This window comes from Tiliqua scincoides, chromosome 1 (genome assembly GCF_035046505.1).
Source record: "Tiliqua scincoides isolate rTilSci1 chromosome 1, rTilSci1.hap2, whole genome shotgun sequence".
NCBI classification, from domain to species: domain Eukaryota; kingdom Metazoa; phylum Chordata; class Lepidosauria; order Squamata; family Scincidae; genus Tiliqua; species Tiliqua scincoides.
Window position 1 is genome coordinate 993,700 of NC_089821.1, and position 23,681 is coordinate 1,017,380.

General features: G+C 46.4%; 1 protein-coding gene across 2 annotated transcripts in view; it reads left to right on the forward strand.

Moving 5' to 3' along the window:
• Positions 1-2,220: 2,220 nt before the first annotated feature.
• Positions 2,221-23,681, forward strand: part of SLC25A21 (solute carrier family 25 member 21) — a 334,345-nt gene continuing 312,884 nt past the window's right edge. For both annotated transcript variants that reach the window (XM_066636680.1, XM_066636691.1), the window contains exon 1: positions 2,221-2,348. In XM_066636680.1, coding sequence (XP_066492777.1) covers positions 2,294-2,348 — 55 coding nt within the window. In that variant the 5' untranslated portion in view covers positions 2,221-2,293. The remainder of the gene's footprint in view (positions 2,349-23,681) is intronic.

The window sequence follows — 23,681 nt, forward strand, 5'->3', positions numbered from 1 at the left end:
GCTTCTCTGGCGGGTTTCCTGCTTCTAACATATTTGAAGAAGCTTTTATTATTCCCCTTAATGTTGCTGGCCATGCGTTCCTCATAGTCTCGCTTGGCCTCCCCTATCACCTTCTTACATTTCTTTTGCCACAGTTTATGTTCCTTTTTATTCTCTTCATTAGGGCAAGACTTCCATTTACGGAAGGAAGCTTCCTTGCCCTTCACAGCCTCTCTAACTTGGCTGGTTAGCCATGCGGGCACTCTCCTGGATTTAGTGGAACCCTTCTTTCTTTGCGGTATACACCTCTGCTGGGCCTCTATTACTGTTGTTTTAAGCAGCCTCCATGCACTCTGGAGAGACTGGACTCTTTTTACCCTCCCTTTCAACCTCCTTCTAACCAGCCTCCTCATTTGAGGGAAGTCCGCCCGTCGGAAGTCAAGGGTTTTTATTAGTCAAGTGGGATTTATTCCCAGGAAACCACAATATTCTGTAATTCCCTTTGATGGGGGTGATGCTTGTTTTTATAGCAGTGTTTCTCAAACTGGGTCGCAAGCCAATTTCAGGTGGGTCCCCATTCATTTCAATATTTTATTTTTATATGGCTGCATTTGGGGAAATGTTACAGACCTGTACTTTTAACAAGCTACTATGTATATTCTTTTAACAATGTTAGTACGATGGGACTTACTCCTGGGCAAGTATGGGTAGGGTTGCAGCTTGGGACTGTTAAAAATTTTCCTGCTTGATGATGTTACTTCTATCTGATTAGAAGTGGACTTCACTTCCAAGGGGTCCTGATGGACTCTCATTCTAAAAAGTAGGGCCAGGTGCTAATGTGCAAGAACCACTGTAGAGAATAATTTTTTGAGAAGTTCAAGTCAGCATATGTAGCTGTACACTGCCCTGCCCAGTCATTTCCATGTGCAAGTCCATTTTCCGTCTTTTCCCAGGTTGTGTCCTCAGGTCAATAACCCTAGCAGCCCTTGCTTGTTCATTTACATCTTGCGCTTGTCCCACTTTATCCTCACAGCAATCCTGTGAGACTGATGGTATAGTGACTGGTCACCGGGTAATTTAATGTCTTCTGAAAAGGAACTTGAAACCCAGCCATAAATCCAATGTTAGTTCAGTACATCACAGTTGCCATCTACCTAGAGGACTTTCATTACGACAGGTAACATAACTGATGTATCCTGTAGTCTTGTGTACCTGTGGCTGAAAACTATAGTCTAAAATCCCCAAATATGATGCAGTGAGTGAACTCTTGTGCATATTTCCTCAGGAAAAAAGTCCCACTGTGTTAAATCAGGTGTATTCTTTAGAGAACAGCCCAGTTCAGAGGGCAAAAATGGGTGGGAGGTGTATAACTACATCCTGTCAGATGGGTTCAAGAATCCCCAGCCTCAGGTGATCAGCAAAATCCTATGTATGTCTACTCAGAAGGAAGACTCATTGAATTCAGTGAGCCTTACTCATAGGTAAATGTGTAAGGAGTGCAGCCTTGTCTTTGGTGTCCAGCACCACTTCTTAGGCACAGTGTTTCTTCGGTTTCCCCTTCAGGACAAGTGCAGGGCGATCAGGGAAGCGATGCCCACACAGCGCCTGCTCCTTTCAGAGGACCTGTGGGCTAAGCCGAGGCTGTCTCCTTCTTGTCTTGATTTGGGCACCTGTTCTGACCATGTTCTGCCTACTATGGCTCTCCCACTTTTCAGAATGAGAATGGTCAGGACCCACCGGAAGTGACATCATTCAGCAGGGAAGTTTCTAACAATCCTGCCCACACTGACCTGGGAGTGAGTCCCACATCCTGTCATTGTTAAAAGTGCACAGAGCAGTTGCATCTCTTGGTGGCCTGAAGTCTGATACATTAAAAAGAAAACGTTGCAATGCATGGCGACGCGACCCACCTAGTGGGTCCCCACCCACAGCTGGAGAAGCCCTGGCGACTCCAGTCACCCCAGCTGCGCGGAGTCGGCCTGCCCGTTCAGAGCCTGCGGCGCAGGGCGGCCTCCGCGTCCTCCGGCGGGCCCCGCAGGAGCGCCTGGCGCGCGGGGTCCGGTCTGCGCAGGAGTCCCTGCGCCGCGCTGGGGGGCTGCTGAGCGGGTCCATGCGGGCTCCCCGAACGCGGCTCCCTCCGCTCCGGCTCTTCCCGTCCTCCGCCCGCCCAGGGCAAAGGCTGCGGGGGCGCGGCCGGCGGGCGCTCCGTCTCTCCCCGCCCAGCCCCGCTTGCCAGCCAGCCAGGGAGCGGACGCCGCGCGCCCCTTCCTCCTCCGCGGCGCGCCCACCGGGAAGACCCGCGGGAGAGGCGACCATGCCCGGCTTCTGGCGCGAGGCGTCCCAGCAGGTGGCGGCCGGAGGCTCCGCGGGTGAGTCAGCGAGCGAGCGAGCGAGCGAGCAGCCTGCAGCGGCCGCGGGAACCCCTCCCCGCCGCTGCCCTGCCGAGCAGGGCTCCGCTTCCCCGCCGGCTCCCGCCTCCGCCGCGCTCCGCCCCGCAGAGCCCGAGCCCAGGCGCGGCTGCGCAGAAGTCAGCCCGTTCTGTTCAGTGGGGCTCACTGCGCGTGCCCGCCCCGGCACGCGGCCCAGGGCGGCAGGGAGGCGCGGCTCACCACGATGCGCGACCCGAAGCGCCTCCTCCCCGCAGTTCCCCACTCGACCTGCCGCCGCCCCCCGCCAGCGGCACGGCCAAGGCGTCTGCCTGCCCCCGACCCAGGAAGGCGCTGTCGCCCCCGTGACGAGACCAGGCTTAATGAGGGGGATGCCTGGAAAGGGCGCCCGCCCCTCGCTGGCGGGCGAAGAGGGACAGCGATCCCCTCCGCGCTGCCCAGCAGGAGCGCAGCCCCGCTGGAGAAAGTGGCAGGATAGGGGACGTCAGAGCTGACTCCTACTGACACCTGATTGGTGCTACTCTGGGTCGTAGTTACATCTCATTGGCTCCCAGAACAATCAGTCTCATAGGTCCACTTTGAGTTAAAGAAAGCCACCTTTGGTCCCATCAGGCAGTTGCATTTTTGTTTTCTGGTTAATTGGCCATAACTTTTGAAAGAATACAGATATTCCAATGAGGTTTGTTTCCTTGCACTCTGCATTAAATTACCTTTCCAATGATATATAACATGAAGGTATTATTCATACATACCAAGATTTTCACAATTTTGACCACTGGTATCAAGCTCAGCTAAAGCTTGTTGCCCCCCTAAAGCTTGTTGCCCGGTGCAGCTGCTACCCCCTGCACCCCCTTAGCTACTACACTGCCTGGGAATGAATTGACATGGCACACTTACCTATGCTTACTATATACTTAAAGTAATAGTGTATATACTGTATACTTACTATACTTATACACAGACTTATAACACACTCAGTGAGACTTACTTCTTTGTAGACAGGCGTCGGATTGGGCTCTGGCTCCATCCCGTTGGCCCCTCTGGGATGGGGATGGGCGTCAGCAGCGGCGCAGGAGGGCGCTGACCTGGGCAGGTCTCCAAGACTTAGTCCCAGCGACCTCCTGTCCCTGCCGTGCAGGACCTTGTTTGGATGGAGAAGCAGACCAGAGTTTTCCAGGAGGGAGCCTGGTAGGGGTCTGGCTGGAGAAACCAGGGTTCAGGTCCCCCCTGTAGGTCTCTTTGTCGAGGCTTTTGAAAGCTTGACCTGCAAACGCTTCCTAAGAAAGGAGGGCAAAAATCAGGGTCGTGCAGTGGGTGGGAGGCAGGTGAGGCAGTGTCTCCCTACCAGAGTCCTTGGAAAAGCTCTGCCACCATGGGAGGAGCCCAAGCACTGCACGTGGGTTGAGGGTGCTTGGGCTCCTCACATGGCTGCGGCACTTCTCAGAGGACTCTGGTGGGGGGTCTCTGTCTCACCTGCCTCCCCACTGCCTGCACATCCCTGGCAGAAATTGAGAAACCATCCATTGCAATCTCTGAGGCACAGGTGGGTTGTGTGGAGAGTAATACAGTTGCGCACGTTGCATGGACAGGGCAGGGAGAGCTGAAGTGGAGGGGGGCTTTTGGGAACCAGGAGTGGGAGCCCACCCTGAGCATCTCCATTGTACAGGCTGGAGAGGGGCAGGGACAGAAGCCCAGAGATAAGAGCCTCAGAAGAGCCCCGCCAAAGGGGGTCCATCTAGTCCAGCTTCCTGCATCTCATAGGAGCCCACAGGAGAACAAGAGACCTGCATCCTGGTGCCACTCTCTTGAGCAGCAGCCCTGGAATGTCATCCAGACAAACACAGTCAAATTGTTCTCTCAACCCTCCCTGCCAAGGCCAACTTTCACTGCACTCCCACCACCTGCGTGTGGAAATAGCCTACTCTTGCCATTCTTAACAGAATTCAAAGAAGCCGGCAAGTGCCCCGGTGCCTGGAGGCAAGTGCTGTTCTGCTCTTGTTTTCTGTCTCGGTGTTCAGTGTTGGTGAGAAACAAACACAGAGCTACTAGGCAATCTCGCTACTTGGCAAGCTTGTTTATGTTTTAATTGGAATGAATTGAAAGAGGTCCCACGGCCTTTTCAAAAGAACACCACATTTCAGGGGCAGGCAGCTTGCCGAGCGGCACTGCAGCCAGCAATGTGAAGTTCCAGCACAGGAACAACTAGGGGACCCTCGCACAACTAGGGGATCCTCACAGCCAACCTCATAAGCAAGCAAGCAACAGGATGCTTGTTCTGTTTCCACAGACGTAAACATATTTCATATACATTGGGTTGGATTCTAAGTATCCTGTGAAGAAGGAAGTTTCACAGTCTTTTGTCCATAGCAGACTCTCCTTAGGAATGGGAGTCCATGGCACACCCCTTTCATGAGCCTGGTGAGATCAGAAAATGTAAGAGTCCAGGAAATTTTTTGGCCTTTGGTTCCTGGGCCCCCTTTTTGACCTTAGGCCTGGGTACAAATTACCCCTTGCATCCCCCTCTCATGGGGCTTGCGTGCAGGGGGTTGTAGTCTGAGAGTATCTTGTTACGTGTGAGGATATGTGTGCTCCCAGAGGCATCTGGTGGGCCACTGAGATACAGGAAGCTGGACTAGATGGGCCTTTGGCCTGATCTAGCAAGGCTCTTCTTGTGTTCTTATGAAGGGGAGTTGCAGAGATGTTGTATGAAAGCTCTTTGTTTGTTTAGGCTGCAGGTTCTCAAATTTTTTAGTCGTCACCAGAGCCCTTTCCACTTTTAATAGTGATGTTGGGGAGCCCCAGGACTCCAAGGAAGTGCACTTTGAGAATGGCTCATTTAGGCTTGTGACTTGTGTTACATGGATATGTGTGTGGATATGTATGTCATTTCAAGTTGTCAAGTTTCTTTGGTGGACCTATTTTCAAGTTCAATATTCCAAGGATTCTGTTGAATAGAAATAGTGGAAGAATTCTTAGCTCTATTTCCTACTTCCTAACAGTGTATTTGCATAGAAAAACAGCTCCTTGAATCAAACTTACCCAGACTGATTACATTTTTCCTTGATTTTTTTTTAAAGAATTGCTTACTTTAATATAAATCGTGCTATGTGTTTTGCATTTTGTTTGGTGTTACAATGCATCATGGGATTTGTAGTTTCAAATCTATACAGTACAGAATTTTCATGCATACTGGTATGAAGGCTCAGAAGAGTAAGGAAGGATCCTTTAAAAAGCAAAATCTTCCTGGGTCCTACACGGGGAAAAACACAACAAATTGTTGGTTAAAATGTGAACGTTCTGCTGTAAAAAGTAATTTTAAATGTTGCGGGCAGAATACAGGCACCAGAATATAGAACATGTGTACGATCTGGGAATATGCCAAGCATATTTTAAATGGCCTAATCTTTATTGTGATTTATTACTGAATGCTGCTTTTATTGATGTGCTCTGTAGTTTTTATGACTATTGTTGTATTTTATTCTTCTCTGGTTGTTAGTTGCCTTGGGTCTCTTTTGTAAGGGAGAAAGGCAGGACATAAATATTTTAAAATAAATATGGTTCTTGAAGTGTAGTTGCCAAGACACGATGTGTGATGTAAGCCTTGGCTGCCCCTGCCTCCTCTGTCTTCTGCATCCTGTGAAGGAAACCGCTTAATATTTGAAAATACACACCCAACAGGTAAAATAGTAGAGAAACTTTTGTTTTTGTAGTGTGAGAATCTCACATAAGCCTGAAGGCTTGAAATGTTCTACTGGTGGCACTTCTCTGACCACAAGCGATGGGGTCAACTGGATAAGAACATAAGAACATAAGAACATAAGAACATAAGAACAGCCCCACTGGATCAGGCCATAGGCCCATCTAGTCCAGCTTCCTGTATCTCACAGCGGCCCACCAAATGCCCCAGGGAGCACACCAGATAACAAGAGACCTCATCCTGGTGCTCTCCCCTACATCTGGCATTCTGACTTAACCCATTCCTAAAATCAGGAGGTTGCGCATACACATCATGGCTTGTACCCCATAATGGATTTTTCCTCCAGAAACTCATCCAATCCACTTTTAAAGGCGTCTAGGCTAGACGCCAGCACCACATCCTGTGGCAAGGAGTTCCACAGACTGACCACGCGCTGAGTAAAGAAATATTTTCTTTTGTCTGTCCTAACCCGCCCAACACTCAATTTTAGTGGATGTCCCCTGGTTCTGGTATTATGTGAGAGTGTAAAGAGCATCTCCCTATCCACTCTGTCCATCCCCTGCATAATTTTGTATGTCTCAATCATGTCCCCCCTCAAGCGTCTCTTTTCTAGGCTGAAGAGGCCCAAACGCCGTAGCCTTTCCTCATAAGGAAGGTGCCCCAGCCCCGTAATCAGCTTAGTCGCTCTCTTTTGCACCTTCTCCATTTCCACTATGTCTTTTTTGAGATGCGGCGACCAGAACTGGACACAATACTCCAGGTGTGGCCTTACCATCGATTTGTACAACGGCATTATAATATTAGCCGTTTTGTTCTCAATACCCTTCCTAATGATCCCAAGCATAGAATTGGCCTTCTTCACTGCCGCCGCACATTGGGTCGACACTTTCATCGACCTGTCCACCACCACCCCAAGATCTCTCTCCTGATCTGTCACAGACAGCTCAGAACCCATCAGCCTATATCTAAAGTTTTGATTTTTTGCCCCAATGTGCATGACTTTACACTTACTGACATTGAAGCGCATCTGCCATTTTGCTGCCCATTCTGCCAGTCTGGAGAGATCCTTCTGGAGCTCCTCACAATCACTTCTGGTCTTTACCACTCGGAAAAGTTTGGTGTCGTCTGCAAACTTAGCCACTTCACTGCTCAACCCTGTCTCCAGGTCATTTATGAAGAGGTTGAAAAGCACCGGTCCCAGGACAGATCCTTGGGGCACACCGCTTTTCACCTCTCTCCATTGTGAAAATTGCCCATTGACACCCACTCTCTGCTTCCTGGCCTCCAACCAGTTCTCAATCCACGAGAGGACCTGTCCTCTAATTCCCTGACTGTGGAGTTTTTTCAGTAGCCTTTGGTGAGGGACCGTGTCAAACGCCTTCTGAAAGTCCAGATATATAATGTCCACGGGTTCTCCCGCATCCACATGCCTGTTGACCTTTTCAAAGAATTCTATAAGGTTCGTGAGGCAAGACTTACCCTTACAGAAGCCATGCTGACTCTCCCTCAGCAAGGCCTGTTCGTCTATGTGTTTTGAGATCCTATCTTTGATGAGGCATTCCACCATCTTACCCGGTATGGATGTTAGGCTGACCGGCCTATAGTTTCCCGGGTCCCCCCTCTTTCCCTTTTTAAAAATAGGCGTGACATTTGCTATCCTCCAATCTTCTGGTACCGTGGCCGTTTTGAGGGACAAGTTGCATACCTTAGTCAAGAGATCTGCAACTTCATTCTTCAATTCCTTAATAACCCTTGGGTGTATGCCATCAGGGCCCGGTGACTTATTGATCTTTAATTTATCAATGAGGTCTGAATGGATGCAGTTATTGTCTCCTTGGGCATCACACTAATTACATGCTGATGTCAGGTTGCCACTCGATGGATAATGTCTCGCCTGTGTTTCCAGTCTGTGGCTGTTACTGGGAAGGGCTGTACTGGCATTGCTCTGCCTGGACAGGGACAGGCTTGGCATCTGGCCCTTGTTACATCTGTATCGGTGCACCGTTGGCACAGCATCAAGATAGGATTGGGCCATACCAAGCGATATATCCATGCTGCAGGTGGGGCTCAGAGGGTGTGATGAGGGGAGGCTTTGTTTGCTAGTGTTGAGGCTGAGCATAAGCAAAGGCAAACAGCATGTGCTGATGGGAGCCAGTCGGTCAATTACCCCACATCAGCTTCCCAGAGAGAAAAATGCCCTTGGGGCCCGCAGGTCAGTTTTCATCTCTGTTTCAGTATCTTGTCTCTTCCTATGCACCTTGCATCTACCCTCTCCTAGCTCACTGAGATATCAACCAACCATCCCGGGACATTAAGCAACATTTACCGATCAAAGGATAGCAACTATGCAAGCTGTATAGCCTGTGTGTATCATCTGGGTTCCTCCTTTACCCCCACTTCCACTTCTCCCTTTGCTTGCTGTTTCTTGCACCTCCCTTTGCACTCAGATGACTGAAGAAATAGCCTTCAGATTTAACACGGCAGTGTTGTATGGTAATACGAGTAAGCTCCCCCCCCCTTCACTAAGTAAGGCTTAGTGAAATTTGCTTTGTGATGGATGAGACATGGATGGAGATATGGCCAGAAGTCAGCAGGAACATTGCAGGATGTGCTGTGATACTCCTGTAGGGTTCATATTTGTGGAAGCTGGGTTAGGCTAGCAGGTGGGTTTGCCTCCCAGTGTAATGCTGCCCCCCCCCCAAGTGCAGTGCTTTATCTTTCCCATATGGCTAAATGGTAGCAATACACTTTTAGATGCAAGAAAGTAAGGAGTAAATTAGTCTTAGTCTTGGTAGTGAGGTCAGGTATTGTCTCCTCTTAGCTGGGCCTAGATCCACACAACACAGCTGGAGCTATTTAGAGCTGACCCCCCCCCCCATTTGCGCTTCATGGAGTTGGATGGCAGGCCTGTTTCCCCAGCATGCTGCTGGAATGTGTTGGTATCCCTGGGGCTGGATTTTTCATAGCGAAAGGTGTTCTGGTGGATGCTCTAATGCGTTGCAGAATTGGATCTCTGTGATGAACTGAAACTTGCTACAGTTTATTACAGTTTCTATGAAGGGAGAAAACGTTGCGCACACTGAAAGGTTTAGGGCACAATCCTAACCAATTTTCCAGCACTGAGGTAAGGGCGATGCAGCTCTAAGGTAAGGGAACAAACATTCCCTGACCTTGAGGAGGCCTCTGTGACTGCCACCCAACTGCAGGATGTAGCACGTGTCAGATTGGCACAGCAGTGTCAGTGTGGGAAAGGTGGTTAGGATTTGGGCCTCAGTTAATAGGTAAGCACATCAAATAAGTACTGCCAGTGTGCATGAATAGGTTTCTCATTCTTTGTCTTTAATGTGGTAGAGAGCCTATAGTCAATGTCCAGTTTAGGCCCATCAACAGTAAAGAATATTAATTTTTTCAAAGAGCATTCTTTGTCTCTCAGGATAACTGATTTTAGGTGAGTGTACCTGCACAAAACAGTGGTAAGATTGCTTTGTGTTTGTGCTGTTGTGACCACTGGATGGCAGTGTAGTGCTGCTCTAATATGTTGCATAAGGACTTCAGCAAAGAACAAAAGTCATATTTTCAAATGTGTTGCTTTTACAGGTGAATGTTGGATTTATTTGACTTGGATGAAGAAAAGAAAATGTAGTTGTGTGAATATGATATCACAGGAGAACTTGCCGTCTTGATGGAAAAGCGGTCGTGCTGATTTGATTTTACTTATTTATTTAAACATTTATATCCTACCCCTAAGGTGGTTCACAGGGATAATGAGAAAGAATCTATTGCCATACAAAAGAGTATTGACAGTTGATCGAAACAATCCACTATGAATCAAATAATTACAGCTTTGATATACTAATAAAAGCATGTTTGTCACATGAAATGTTGTAGAAAGAACAAATTATGAATATAATAATTTATTGTTTTGCATAATGGTGGAACGCCAGTGCGTGCATTTGAGAGAGGACAAAGCTAACAGGAGCAAAGACTTCTGTTCAGTTATTGTTTCATTGGAATTTGTAGTCACAGGATAATGTCCATGAGCATTATTGCCAGACATAGTCAATAGGGCCCCAAATGTCCAGTCAGTAGTTTGCTTGTTCTGCAGTGAGGCTTGCTCACATTGAGAACAGTCTGCTTTTTAGGCTTAATCTCCAACCCAAACAGGGATCAAGAAGGATGATGGTGGTCAGAGGTGTGGGAGTGTCATTAAGGGGCAGCAGCTGGGGTGTTGAAGCTCCAGAATGCCTCCTTCAGCAAGAGTACTGCACTGCTGCCTTTGAAACTTTTTCAGATGACCTTAGCTGAGAAGAAACATGTGGCTCCGCAGGAGAAAAACGGAGATATTTGCTTAGGGACATATGTTGCTCTCTAGGTGAGCATCTTTCTCAAGTACAGCCTGTAGCTCATTACATTAAGACTACAGTCCTGTGCAAATTTACTTGTCCTTCTGAACACAGTTTACTTATCTCAGAAGAAGCTACCACTCTAACAGCACAAGCCTATGCACATCTACTCAGAAGTAAGCCCCGCTGTGTTCCACAGGCCTTACTCTCAGGAAAATGTGCATAGCATTGCAGCTTTATGCTGTAACTGCTACTTGGCACAAAGGCATGGGAAAAGGACAGTCCAAGACCATGAAGCTTGGTCAGGTGGCCCTTGAGCAACATCTGGAGATTACAGGGAAATCTCTTCTCTAGTACCTCTTGGGGAAGGGGCTGCTGTATCTGGTATGGGTGGAATGCGTGGTTTTGTATCAAATAAGCAATGTTTCCCTGTGAATCAACAGTCTCTGATTTTTGACTTTGACTCGCATCACAACTCTCAAGATTTTAAAATGATTTGTGGTGGCACTCATGTTACTGATAAGTGCATAGAGAAGAATCCCTGGTGCTTTGCACGTCCTAGGTGTGGTTTGAGCCTTTCAGCTTTTAGAGTATGTGGATGATGATTTAGTGTAGTGCCACCAGTGTACTTGGTACTTTGCGACAGAATAGAAGGCAGGTCCCTCCCCCGAGGGCCTCACAGTCTAAAACAGACAGAATGGCTGCAGCTGGGAAGGGAGTCACGCCAGCACGAAGGGACAGAGTGTGCAGGTGTGTCCTGTGCTTGTACTTAGGTTTGGTTGCAACAGGGGGGAGGGGCTTGGGAGTAGTGCCAGTGGCTCATCTTGCCCTCATACGATTCTGTTGGCAGCAATCCTAAGCCCGTCATGCAGTGAATAGCCAACTGTAGAGTGAGCCTTTTTTGCCTCAGTTTGTCCATCAAACAGTGATTTCATCACATTGTGAGCCGGTCATCAAACAGGGACCTACTGCAACCATGTTTAAGCATTTGTTTCATTAATAGCAGGGGGAGAGTAACTGACCCACCTCACCCCAGCAGTGTCTTTTCTAGTGACTGTCTGCTGGTGTTGTTTTGCATCTTTTTAGATTGTGAGTCCTTTTGGGACAGGAAGTCATTAGATATTTGATTTTTCTCTGTAAACCGCTTTGTGAACTTTTAGCTGAAAAGCGGTATATAAATACTGTTAATAATAATAATAATAATAATAATAGGTGGTTAGCTACTGTACTGTATGAAATTCACCTTTTACTGCTTAGTCGCTTAGGGCAAAAACTCATATATGCAAGAGATCTGCAATTAGATCTCTTAAACTCTCTCTCTCTCTCTCTCTCTCGTTGTTGTAGGGGATGTGTCAGATATTGGATGGGGTGGTGCTGTTCAACATTTTCATCTGCGCTATTTTCCTGATCTAAATCACTCCCTGAAACTGTGGGGAGAAAAGTTCTGCAGTCACAAAACAGTTATTTGCATTCCCTCCCCCCCAGGTGGCCCAAATCATTTGGAGGACATTTAAATTAGGAAAACAGTATGAAGAGGGTTAGATAAGACAGGATTTCAAACCAGGCTCATATCTTGGTTTGTTGAGTGATTTGTGATTTGAATACACCAGTGGCTCTCGTACCTTTAGCACTGGGACCCACTTTATAGAATGTGACCTAACAGAAGTGATGTCATGACAGAAAGTGACATCATCAAGCAGGAAAATTTTTTAACAATCCTAGGCTGCAGTCCTACCCACATTTACCCAGGCGTAAGTCCCATTTACTATCATTGTTAAAAAATATACTTAGTAGCTTGTTAAAAGTACAGGTCTGTAAAATTTCCCCAAATGCAGTCACATCCCATGGCAGCATCAAGTCTAATATATTAAAAATAAAATATTGAAATGAATGGGTACCCACCTGAAATTGGCTCGCAACCAACCTAATGGGTCTGGACCCACAGTTTGAGAAACACTGAAATAGGCAGTTTTTTTACTTTAAAAGATTGCAACAAACCACCATTTCCTGTTTCATGTCAACCTGCTTCCTTCACACCTGAGGAGGAAGGGAGCCTGAGACCTCAGGCTGGTCTTTGTAACAACAAGCTGTTCATTGGTTTTATGAGTGATTCAGACCTCGGACTACTCTCACTTCACTGCTTTCTTTCAAGTGGGTCTGCCTGGGTTTTTAAATTTCCTCTGCCTTGTAATCCAGTTGTTCACAGTTTCTGGCTAACAACTGTTCCAATAGTGCCAGATACATAAGAGGGTGGACTGAGTGGGCCCTTGGCAGCAGACTCTTCTGACATTCTGATGAGAAAAGAAATCATGTTTGTTACCAGCTCCTTGAATGAAGGACAGGCAAAATATGTGGCAAGTCAAATCATACCTAGGACTGTAAAGTGATTTTGAAAGTTCCAAGCACTTTGCATACAGTAAGTAGCATCTGGAGGGTTGTGATGTGCCCCAGAGCAGGACGTGTTGTCCAAGAGCAAATCTGACAAGCCTGCCCCCAAAGCCAGTGCCAAAGGGTGGGGGGGACCTGGGCAGTGGCATGAGATGTGGTAGATAAGCCCTCACCCTGCAGCTGCCCCCCACATCTCCTGCCACTGCTTGAGGGTCCACCAGCCTCCCGCAACAGATTTGTGAGGGAAATGAGCTCAGCAACCCTGGTAGGAGAAGAGGGGGTGGGGAGAAGGTGCCTTGCATTGGCATGCACTACACCAGTGCCACATACTGGATGTGACCCACCCAGTATCTTGCAATCCTTATGATCCAGTCCAGGGGTGTCCAAAGTTTTTGGCAGGAGGGCCACATCAGCTCTCTGATGCTATGTCGGGGGCTGGGGGGAAAAAGAATTAATTTACATTTAAAATTTGAATAAATTTACATATGTTTACATAAGTGAATATATTAAAGATGAACTTATATGAATGAATGAAGGTCTTGGAATAGCTCAAGACCTATACAAGGCCTTGCACAAAGCAAGGCTGGCCTTTTCTTTGCTGCCGCTACTGCATCACAGACATGAAAAAGCAAGCAGTGGAGGGAGCCCTCAACCCACAGCTCACACGAGAGGTCAAACAGTCGCCCTCACGCTGAGAGCAGTTACGTCGGGCCAGTGTGGGCTTCAACAAATCTCCAGAGGCTCATTGGAGACTGGGGGTTCCCTGAGGGCTGCATTGAGAGGCTTCAAGGGCCGCAAGTGGCCCCAGGGCCGGGGTTTGGGCACCCCTGATCCAGTCTGATGGTATTATCTCTATGTCACTGTCAGGGCGGGGGGGCAAAGGCTGAGAGGGGTGGTGGCTTGCCAGGGCTTCTGGCAAAATTTGAAGAAGAGTTTTGCTCATTGGTAGCTCGGTTTTGTGAGCGTTACACTGCCCCACCCCCTTTAGATAAGAAGGTCTGAGAATTCCCTGACCCATATTGCTTGCTGTTGGGGAAACCAAGTATTCTGATGGTGATATATAACACTGTGGGGGGTATAACTCAACCCAAGGATGCTGTTGGTGATAGTTTTGAACCAAGCATCCTGTGTACTGCAATTGATATCAATGGGACAGCAGATGGAAGAGTCAAGTGTGGTTGTGCAGCTGGTTGTACACCACTCCAGATGGCTTGGAACTTCAGCTGTTTATTCCCATTGTTCCTTTTTTAAAAAAAATAAATAAATCTGTTGCAGTTCATTTAGTTTCCCTATTAAAAATACAGTCAGTCCTCTTTATATGTAAATTCGCTATGTGCAAATTTGCTTATCTGCAAGGGGCAGAATTGCTACTTTCTCTAGTTATCTGAGTTCTTGTTATCTGCTATGCAGAGACCTTCCAGAGGCTGCAGGGACCTTCAGAATGGCATCTGTGACCAGCTCAGACACCTTTAAAATGGCCAGCTGAAGCTTCTAGCCCCTGGAAGGTGTCTGCAGCATTCAGATATATTTTGGCACTTCCTGTTTCACTCTGCTGGCTTTCTGAAGGTCTCTGCTGGATTTTTCTGATGGCAAAGAGGGTACCCCTTCCCCCTCGCATGGTACCCCCTTGTACCTAATGATTCCATAGGATCAATGGTTTGTTATCTGTGAATTTGCTATCCAGGTGGGTTTCCAGGAACGATCCCTAGCAAACAATGAGAACTGACTGTATTAATGCAAGGAGGAAAAAGACTTGCAAAGGCCCAGGAACTGATTCTGCATTTCAAGTATGAAATAGTCGATATTGCTCAAGATTAGAGTAAATATAAATCAATGTCATATTCCTGGAATCAAACAATCTTGCTTTAATGTCAATAAACTTTAAAATTCAGACTTTTCTTATTAGAATAAATGTTTCCTCTTAAAATGCATGATAATCATAATCAGGTCTAAATTTGTTCTGTTATTTATTTTCTAAATGATTGTACATGTTTAGCAGACTTTTGATTTAAATCCCTGTGGATATATTGGAGACAGATGTTTAGATGACCTCATGTTTAAAGTAATGTTATATTTGGACACCAGATTAAATTTTCCTTAAAATCTTTCCTTAAAAGTGAGACTGTTGGAACACAGAAACTAATCAATGATTTATGTTAGAAGCGTGCCACTTTATTAAGTGACTCTCTTAATGTTTTGTAGACTTTTCTACTTTTTTAAAAAAAAAGAATCTATATTCTAGAAAAGTTCTGATTATGCAACTGTTGTTTACATATGAAAATAATGTTTCTGACTGGAGGGTTAAATGAGAAACAGATTTTAAAAGTCTCTTGAATTTGAATGCAAATTTGCCATGTCATTTATACCTCCCCCACTGCAATAAGCTTTTAATAGTACTGGCAGTAGAAAACTGTCTTAATTTGAATTTCAAAATATTTTATAATTCACATCTCTGAGTAAACAGTGCGCTGTTTGCTCAGAAGTTAGTCCAACTAATTTTATGTGGGTCTCCCAACACATGTGCTTAGGATTTCAGTCAGTCTCGTGAGTTACCTTTAAATGATGTACTGGCCAGCAGGTATGTTGGAACACACAGCAGTTATAATTGGCCTGTTGAAAGTAGATATAGTCTTGTTAACTGAAAGTTAACATGATAAACTGCACAAAATTGAAATATCTTATTACTTCCTATATATAAACGAGAGGAGAGTCATGGCTGGATGGAAGAGCTCTGCTTGCCCTGCAGAAGGCCCCAGGTTCAATGCCTGTAATCTCCGCATAGGGCAGAGTGAAAAAAAAAACCAACCTGAAGCCCAGAGACCCATCAGTATCAAGAACTCTGAGCTAGATGGGACAGTGCCCCAGCCGGGGATAGAGTTTTTTCCTAACTACTGTGCAACTGTTTGCTCCAGTCATTAAAGTACTGGCATTAATTTGGAGTGTAACATGCAAGTCTTCTTGCTCACTGTGGTAAAGGGTGTTGTTACGCTGTGAGATACACCAAATAGCTAAAACTCGGACGTTTCTGAAAATTGGAAGAAAATGTGTGATATGTTAAGGATGAAGTAGAATGTCACTGAGTTGGACCCACGGAATGAGACACATCACTTGTGGTATGTGGATCTCGGGTTGTCACATGATCATAGAAAAGAGGGCTTCAGCTATTCTTTTTTTTTTTAAATCTCCCCCCCCCCTTTTGGTTTAAAAATGCCCTAAAAATGCATCAGTTGAGCTGATCTTTCTCCTCACTTACTTGTACCAGCTACATACTTTATTTGAATAGGCAGTTTTTACACTGGACTCTGTCCCTGGGCTTACCAGAAGATAATGGGCTCTGTGGTACCAGAAGATGAAGGCCAACCAAAAAGTGTGGTAGGCAGAAGAAGAACAGGTTCAATGGTCCACATGGCTCCATCTCCATGAGGAGTCTGGAACCGCTGATCCTTGATTGACTGCCAAGCTGCTCCCAAAGATCTATGAGCTGTTATGGTAGAACACGAAGGTGAGAACCTACTGGGACTGCTGCTGGTCTTTTGTATAGGGCTCTTTGGCTTTCTGCACTGGGGGTGGAGAACTTCCTTGCCTTTGCACCTGCTGGGGGGCTGTCTGGAAAGAGCAAAGAGAGACACCTGAACAGCAGCGAGTCATGGTCAGCAATGGCAGCAGATGGCAGTATTTGGCCAGATGCTCAGCAGCCGTCCATGGCCAAATGTTTACAGGATGGGTGCTTGTCCAGCTCTCCTACCTCAGCCTCTGTCTCCCACGGTTGGCATCCCAGCCGTTCGCCTTTGGAGATTCCCCTGGTGGATCCATCTGAAGCCACTGAGGTAGGATAGACTCCCCCTAAGGTTTGCATGCTCCATGAGGGGTAGGAGGGAATACGGGAGACGTTTGCAGGGGTCCCCCATTGATGCCCAGCATTCCTCAGCTTTAGGTATCTCTGCATCTCTAGTTGGAATAGTAGAATGAAAACGCTTGTGGAGTGTTGGTATTTGAAGGCCTGAGGCAGAGCTGCTGTGGGCATTCTGGAAAAGGGGGTTGTGTCTGCCCGTGCCAAGGCAAAACTGCTCTTTGTCCAGAGAGACTTCTAGCATGGACAAACCTATCTTGTGAGGAAAAATGGTCCCCTGACTTTGAGGCCTCTGAGGGTATTCACATCTTACTGTCAAGGGATAGTGGAAATCTTTCAACATTAGAAACTCTATAATGCTTGTCGCTGAGGCATGGGATGACTGTAGTTGCTTGTGTGCAAAGGGGGTTTGGGAAAAACTGACTTTACAGACTTCCTGTTTCAAGCAACCCATCTAAAACCAGAGGAAAAATTATGAGCATGGCTGAGAAACTGCGCACTGAAGGGGTGGAGCTGGAAGATAATAATAATAATAATACAGGTATTTATATACCGCCTTTCTTGGTCATCAGATTTCTCCTCAGACTTTATTCAAGGCGGTTTACATAGGCAGGCTGATTAAATCCCCGTAGGGATTTTTACAATTGAAAGAAGGTTCTATCTTTCAAGAACCGTAACAGTCCAGATGTTTCACTCTGATCTGGTTTCACATTCTGGCCTCCATCCTCCCACGCTCAGAGCAGATGGAATAACTCGGCTCAGCTTGTCAGCTGCTCCAAGGTCGCACGGTGCCGGTGTCCTCGAACTGGTGACCTGTGGATGTTATCTTCAGGCAAATGGAGGCTCTACCCTCTAGACCAGACCTCCTGCCCAGATGTGCAGGAGTTATTGGATTCTCATAAGTAAGAACTTTCACCCTGAAATTTTCTGAACTTGAAAAACAGGAGGAGCAGGAAGAAGCGGGAAAGAAAGAGGAGGTGGAGGTCGTTCGAACTATGACAGCACAGTGGTTGGCAGAGGTTTCATTGAGGGCTAATTGATGGTGGTTGAATTGACACTGCTTTGGCTGCTTTAGAGAGACGTGTGACCCTCTCTTACTTTAGAGAGTGAGCATAGTTCAAAAGCACATAGAAATGTGCTGTGCACTGTGCAGTGTTACAAAGAAATCCCACAGGAAAAGAACATGAAAGCCACCCAGGAGGCAGGAGCGTATTTGCTGAACGCACGGTGGGATCCGCAATTTGGAGACCACAAACTGTCTCAGCCAGCAACATCTGTGGTCTTCCTCTCCCACTCCCAGTAGCCCTCTCCCCAAGTCGCCAGTCATCCACACAGAGGGCTTTTCCCTGCCCAACCTGTACCATTTAGTGCATTGTCATGATAAACTGCTTTTCAGAAATGTCCCCCATGGGAAGCCAGATCTGCCTGTGTTCTCATTCATAGTTTTCTGTGGATTGGCTGTTGTACTGTTTTTTTGCTTTGTTTTCTTAGGACTACAATGGCAGTAACGAAGCACAGGTTGGAAAAAGCTCAGTATCCTGCCAGAGATTCTCTTTCTCAGCAGTTGGATTCATTCTTTGTTGAATGAAAGCTTTGGTTCTTAGATTTGGTATATTTAGCACATGGCCTCTTCCAGATATGGGGCTTGAAGTACCACCCAGTTGTTGCCTTTGTGCAGTAAATCACTAGCAGGACTGCATCACTGCCACTACACCCTCCACTGTTTGTTTGCGCACAGTGGTGCTTCCCATCCATGCTTGTGAGCATTTCATGCTGCCCAACAGTTTAGCAGTTCCTCCCCGTCCCCACAGCCCTCTTTTCATCCTTCCTTTGCTGTTTCTCTGTGGACATACACAGATCCACTGTGCTAGAACACCTTTGTATTCCTTCATATTGATTTTTGGAAGGTTTAATTATTCCATGTATTGACATCATCACTAATATATGTTTGCTAATATATTTAGCTGTATGCAAAATTTAGCTGTAGTGGTAGGTGACATGACTGAACTTGCCCCTTTAGCACTCTTGTTACTTTTCAAGGAGAGACTTATATGGAGAGCCCCTCGTAGGCGAGAGTCCCATAGTAAGGTGTGTTCCCAAAGAACCACCCCCTTAGCCCCTCACAGCCATTCTTTCTAGCCACTGCCCCGAGAGCACAAATACAATTTAGAATCCAAACAAAAAATAAGAACTAATCAATATGCTATCATTTAAAATAAAATAAAAGCCAAGTGAAGGATCACCTATCCACCACCACATATGGTGGCCAACAAACCAGAAATGAAATGGAAGGGGCAAAAAAGGGCAAAATGTGTTCTGGTAGGAACTCAGAGGTGTGGCGGGGGGCGGTTGGCAACCACAAATCTTACTGACTGGATAAGAAAATATCGAAAAAACCAATTCCATTATAACAGTGATTGTCACACTTTTAGCACTGGGACACTCTTTCTCTCGATACTGAGCTAAACAAACGCATCGGTAAAGCAGCTACCACGTTTTCCAGACTCACAAAGAGAGTCTAGTCCAACAAGAAGCTGACGGAACATACCAAGATCCAGGTCTACAGAGCTTGCGTCCTGAGTACACTTCTGTACTGCAGCGAGTCATGGACTCTTCGCTCACAACAGGAGAGGAAACTGAACGCTTTCCACATGCGCTGCCTCCAGCACATTCTCGGCATCCCCTGGCAGGACAAAGATCCTAACAACACAGTCCTAGAAGGAGCTGGAATCCCTAGCATGTATTCACTGCTGAAACAGAGATGCCTGCGTTGGCTCAGTCATGTCGTGAGAATGGATGATGGCCGGATCCCAAAGGATTTCCTCTATGGAGAACTCATGCAAGGAAAGCGCCCTACAGGTAGACCACAGCTGCGATACAAGGACATCTGCAAGAGGGATCTGAAGGCCTTAGGGATGGACCTCAACAAGTGGGAAACCCTGGCCTCTGAGCGTCCCGCTTGGAGGCAGGTTGTGCAGCATGGCCTTTCCCAGTTTGAAGAGACACTTTGCCAACAGTCTGAGGCTAAGAGGCAAAGAAGGAAGGCCCATAGCCAGGGAGACAGACCAGGGACAGACTGCACTTGCTCCCAGTGTGGAAGGGATTGTCACTCCCGGATTAGCCTTTTCAGCCACACTAGACGCTGTTCCAGAACCACCTTTCGGAGTGCGATACCATAGTCTTTCGAGACTGAAGGTTGCCAGTACAATATACAATAATACAATAGCACCGGGACCCACCTTTTCGAATGAGAATCTGTCAGGATCCACTGGAAGTGAAGTCATAGTGACATCATCAAGCAGAAAATTTTTTAACTACCCTACCCACACTTACCCAGAAGTAAGTCCCAATTACTATCACTGTTAAAAGAATATACATAGCAGCTTGTTAAAAGTACAGGTCTGTAACATTTCCTCAAATGCAGGCACATCCCATGGCAGCATCAAGTCTAATATATTAAAAATAAAATATTGAATGGGAACCCACCTGAAATTGCCTCAAACCCACTCACAGTTTGAGAAACACTGTATTACAGGTACCAGTTCTATTCACTGTTTCCTTTTTTTCTTTTTCTTTTTAAACTAAAGCAGAGAAAATGAACTTTTGGAGAATTCATAGATTTGATTTAGAACTATAGTTTGTACATTGGCGAGATGCTTTAGTTCAGACCTCTAAATCACCTAGTCAAGGGCACCCAATGCTGTAAAGAGGAACCTGTTGACCTCTGTTGGGTTGATGAAAGCATCGAGGCATTGTGCAGCAGTGATGAAGAAGGCTAATTGCATGCTGGGGATCATAAGAAAAGGTATTGAAAATAAGACAGCTGACGTTATAATGCCGTTGTACAAGTCAATGGTAAGGTCACACCTGGAGTATTGTGTCCAGTTCTGGTCACCACACCTCAAAAGGATATACTGGAAATGGTGCAAAAGAGAGCAACCAAAATGATTACTGGGCTGGGGCACCTCCCTTCCAAGGAAAGACTGTAGCATTCAGTCTGCAAAAGAGGCACCTGAGGGGACTGAGGCATGCAAAATTATGCAGGGAATTGATAGAGAGGATTGCGAGATTGCTCTTTTCCCTCTCATACAACACCAGAACCAAGGGACATTCACTAAAATTGAGTGTTGGGAGTATTAGGACAGACAAAAGAAAATATTTCTTTACCCAGCATGTAATTAGTCTGTGGAACCCCTTGCCACAGGAAGTGGTGATGGCAGCTCTCCTGGATGCCTCTAAGATGGGATTAGAAAAATTTCTGGAGGAAATGTCCATCTCGGGTTACAAGTCATGGTGGGTATGTGCAATCTCCTGGTTTTAGAGGTAGGCTACCTCAGAATGCCAGGTTCAAGGGAGGGCACCAGGATGCAGGTTGAGTCTTACTGTCTTGTGTTCTCCCTGAAGCACTTGGTGGGCCACTATGAGATACAGGAAGCTGGACTAGATGGACCTTTGGCCTGATTCAGCAGGGCTCTTCTGATGTTCTTATGAATGTTCTCTTGCATGCTTAAAAACCAGCCAGTTCTGGAAGACTGTGACTGCCTCTCTGCCTCGTCCCCAGTTTTCTTGGCAAGAAGACAGCCATGCTGCCATGAAGAGGTTCCACTGCGTGTTGACTGCATCTTATCTGAAGGGAAACGAGCCCTTCCCTCTCTTAAGGGTGCAGCCCTGCACTGTGTTGGTGGTCTCTCTTCAGAGGCCAGGGTGGCTTCTCCTCCCCCACTGGGCACCTCTGTGATTGGCATGCTGCTGAGGCACCACGGGCCTCCTGTCTCAGCAGGCCTCCTTCTCTCAAGGGAAGCCTCTGTGCATCTCTGACAGTGTACTCCTCCTCCTCCACCGTACCACCTCTGCTCCCAGCAAGAGCAGGTCTCCATTGCCAGGTCTTAATGTTTCTGATGAGGTCACTCACACCTCAGAGTAAGAGCTTTATCATTAATACCAGGGCTGGCCCATCCATGAGGCCTCTGGAAATAGTTTCCTCGGGCAGTATATTGGTGGTGGGGGGGGGGGTTGCTCATCTCTGCCTGCCTACTTGCCTCCACTGCTTTTCTTCCAACTCCCTGGATTAGCAAAGGAAGGGGAGGACCAAAAGGAAGAGGATATGTGGAGGGGAGGAGGGTGCTGAGCTGGAACACTGGAGAACGGGAGCAGCAGAGGCTGATGCATCCTCAGGGAAGGGGCACAGCGTTTGCAGGGAGACCTTTGGGGGTGTCTTTGGCTGACCTGATCAACTCTGCTACTCCTGAAAGCATATTTGTTGCTGTGTTAAACCATAGCCAACTTTCCCCCTTTGTTTTTGAGGCTTTCAAAGTCTTCAACTCTGAACAGTGATTGTATCTGATTCTAACCAAAGTTGTAAGCATCAAGTCACATCCTAATGGGCCCAGGTTTTGGTCCTGCTGTCCAGGTTGACTTGGAAGCCAGTGCCACTGAATGACAACATTGATGTGCTCCTGAAACGTCATGCACACCCCATGCATTGTATGCTTGAAGTTGTGCCCCTGGCAACAGAGCACCCTTGTTGTGCAGCATTGTGGTGCTTGTCCACATGTAGTTGTGGCTGGATATGTACTAGCCTCTGTTTTGTTTTTTTGTTTTTTTGGCAAGGTTTTCCCCGAGTAGAATCTTTGAAGGCTTGAAACATATTGGATTATTCAATACATTTCAGTTTGCACCCTATTATTGGGTTTACTCTCCCGTGACCCCTGCTGAGCGACTGCCCTGGGCTTATGCTTCTTGAAAAGGCGAAAGGGTTCAAGAGTTGAATTCTGCTCAGAATGATGTGTACTGTGTTGTATAGCCATTGATTCCAGCCGGGCCAAATACAGTACCCCAGTGTTGCTGTTTTGTGAAACACTCTGGCACACTTTGATTTCATAGTGTTCTGGGATACATTTAATGTGTTTTTTGAAACAAAAATTCTTTACAGCTGTAGCCCCTCACTGTACATATTAATCTTTAACTTTTAAAATGAGAACATGCTCAGTTTTTATTGAAAGGATATGTCCTTGTGGCTTTGAAATGTATCACTTAAAAAAAGTTCCCAATAATGAGAGCATGACTCGGAAAGCAGCGTCTGATCATGAGTAAGATTACCTCTGAGGCTTAATATTTTAGAAATGTTGTGAGATGCAAGCAGTATGTATGACTCATGTGTGGTGCATTTGTGACAGGGCATGCATTCATAGAGCCAGGCATTTCTCTTGAACCTTCCATTGGTATCAACTGGAGCTGGAAGATTAAGTTGGAGTTGCCCCAAGTGATTATGTGAACAGTTTATGTTTCTGCCAAAATCTGCTTATTTTACCTAGCAAGTGAAATCTTTGACACTTACGGCATTTGAAGAAGTATGTAGGCCTGAAATAACATGTGCAGTGTGTTTTTGTTCAGTTTATACTATCTATTTGTTTCTCTAGCAGCTGAAGCTGTATTTACAACTGCAGGTGTTTCTACAGCAGATGCCCTTGACTCACATTATACTGGAGCTTAACAGGTGATACGGTTTGCCTGACCCATTTCCATCAACGCAGAGTTCTCAGTCTCTTTGAAACTGGAATTTCTGGAAGCCCTGCATTCGTGTTCAAGAAAATACATCCCAGATTAATCTCCAATTGTAATATGAAGGAATGTTTTGCTATCTTGTCCTTTTCAGTATTTTACAGTATCTGTCTTATTCTGACAGATGGACATGGGGGATTACTTTCTACCTTATTTTTTTTTTCCTATTTACCATTTTCACATGAAGAAGTGGCTGAAACATGACCAAAGGTATGTGTTCTTGTAGCTTGTGTATAGGTAAGGCTGTCAAACTGCCTCAGATGCATCCAGATTCAAGATTAATTTTCTGAGTATCTGGGCCATTTTCCATGTTTGTCCCGGTTCTATTCTGAAAAGCAATGTACTGTATCCTCTGACTCTGATGCAAGTTATTTTGAACTACTCCTGAGTCCTCTTGAAGGAGAATGATGGTGAGATGGGTGTTCTTTCTCAGACTGGAGTGGGTTGGTAAGGTAACTCAGTAGATTGGGTCTGGT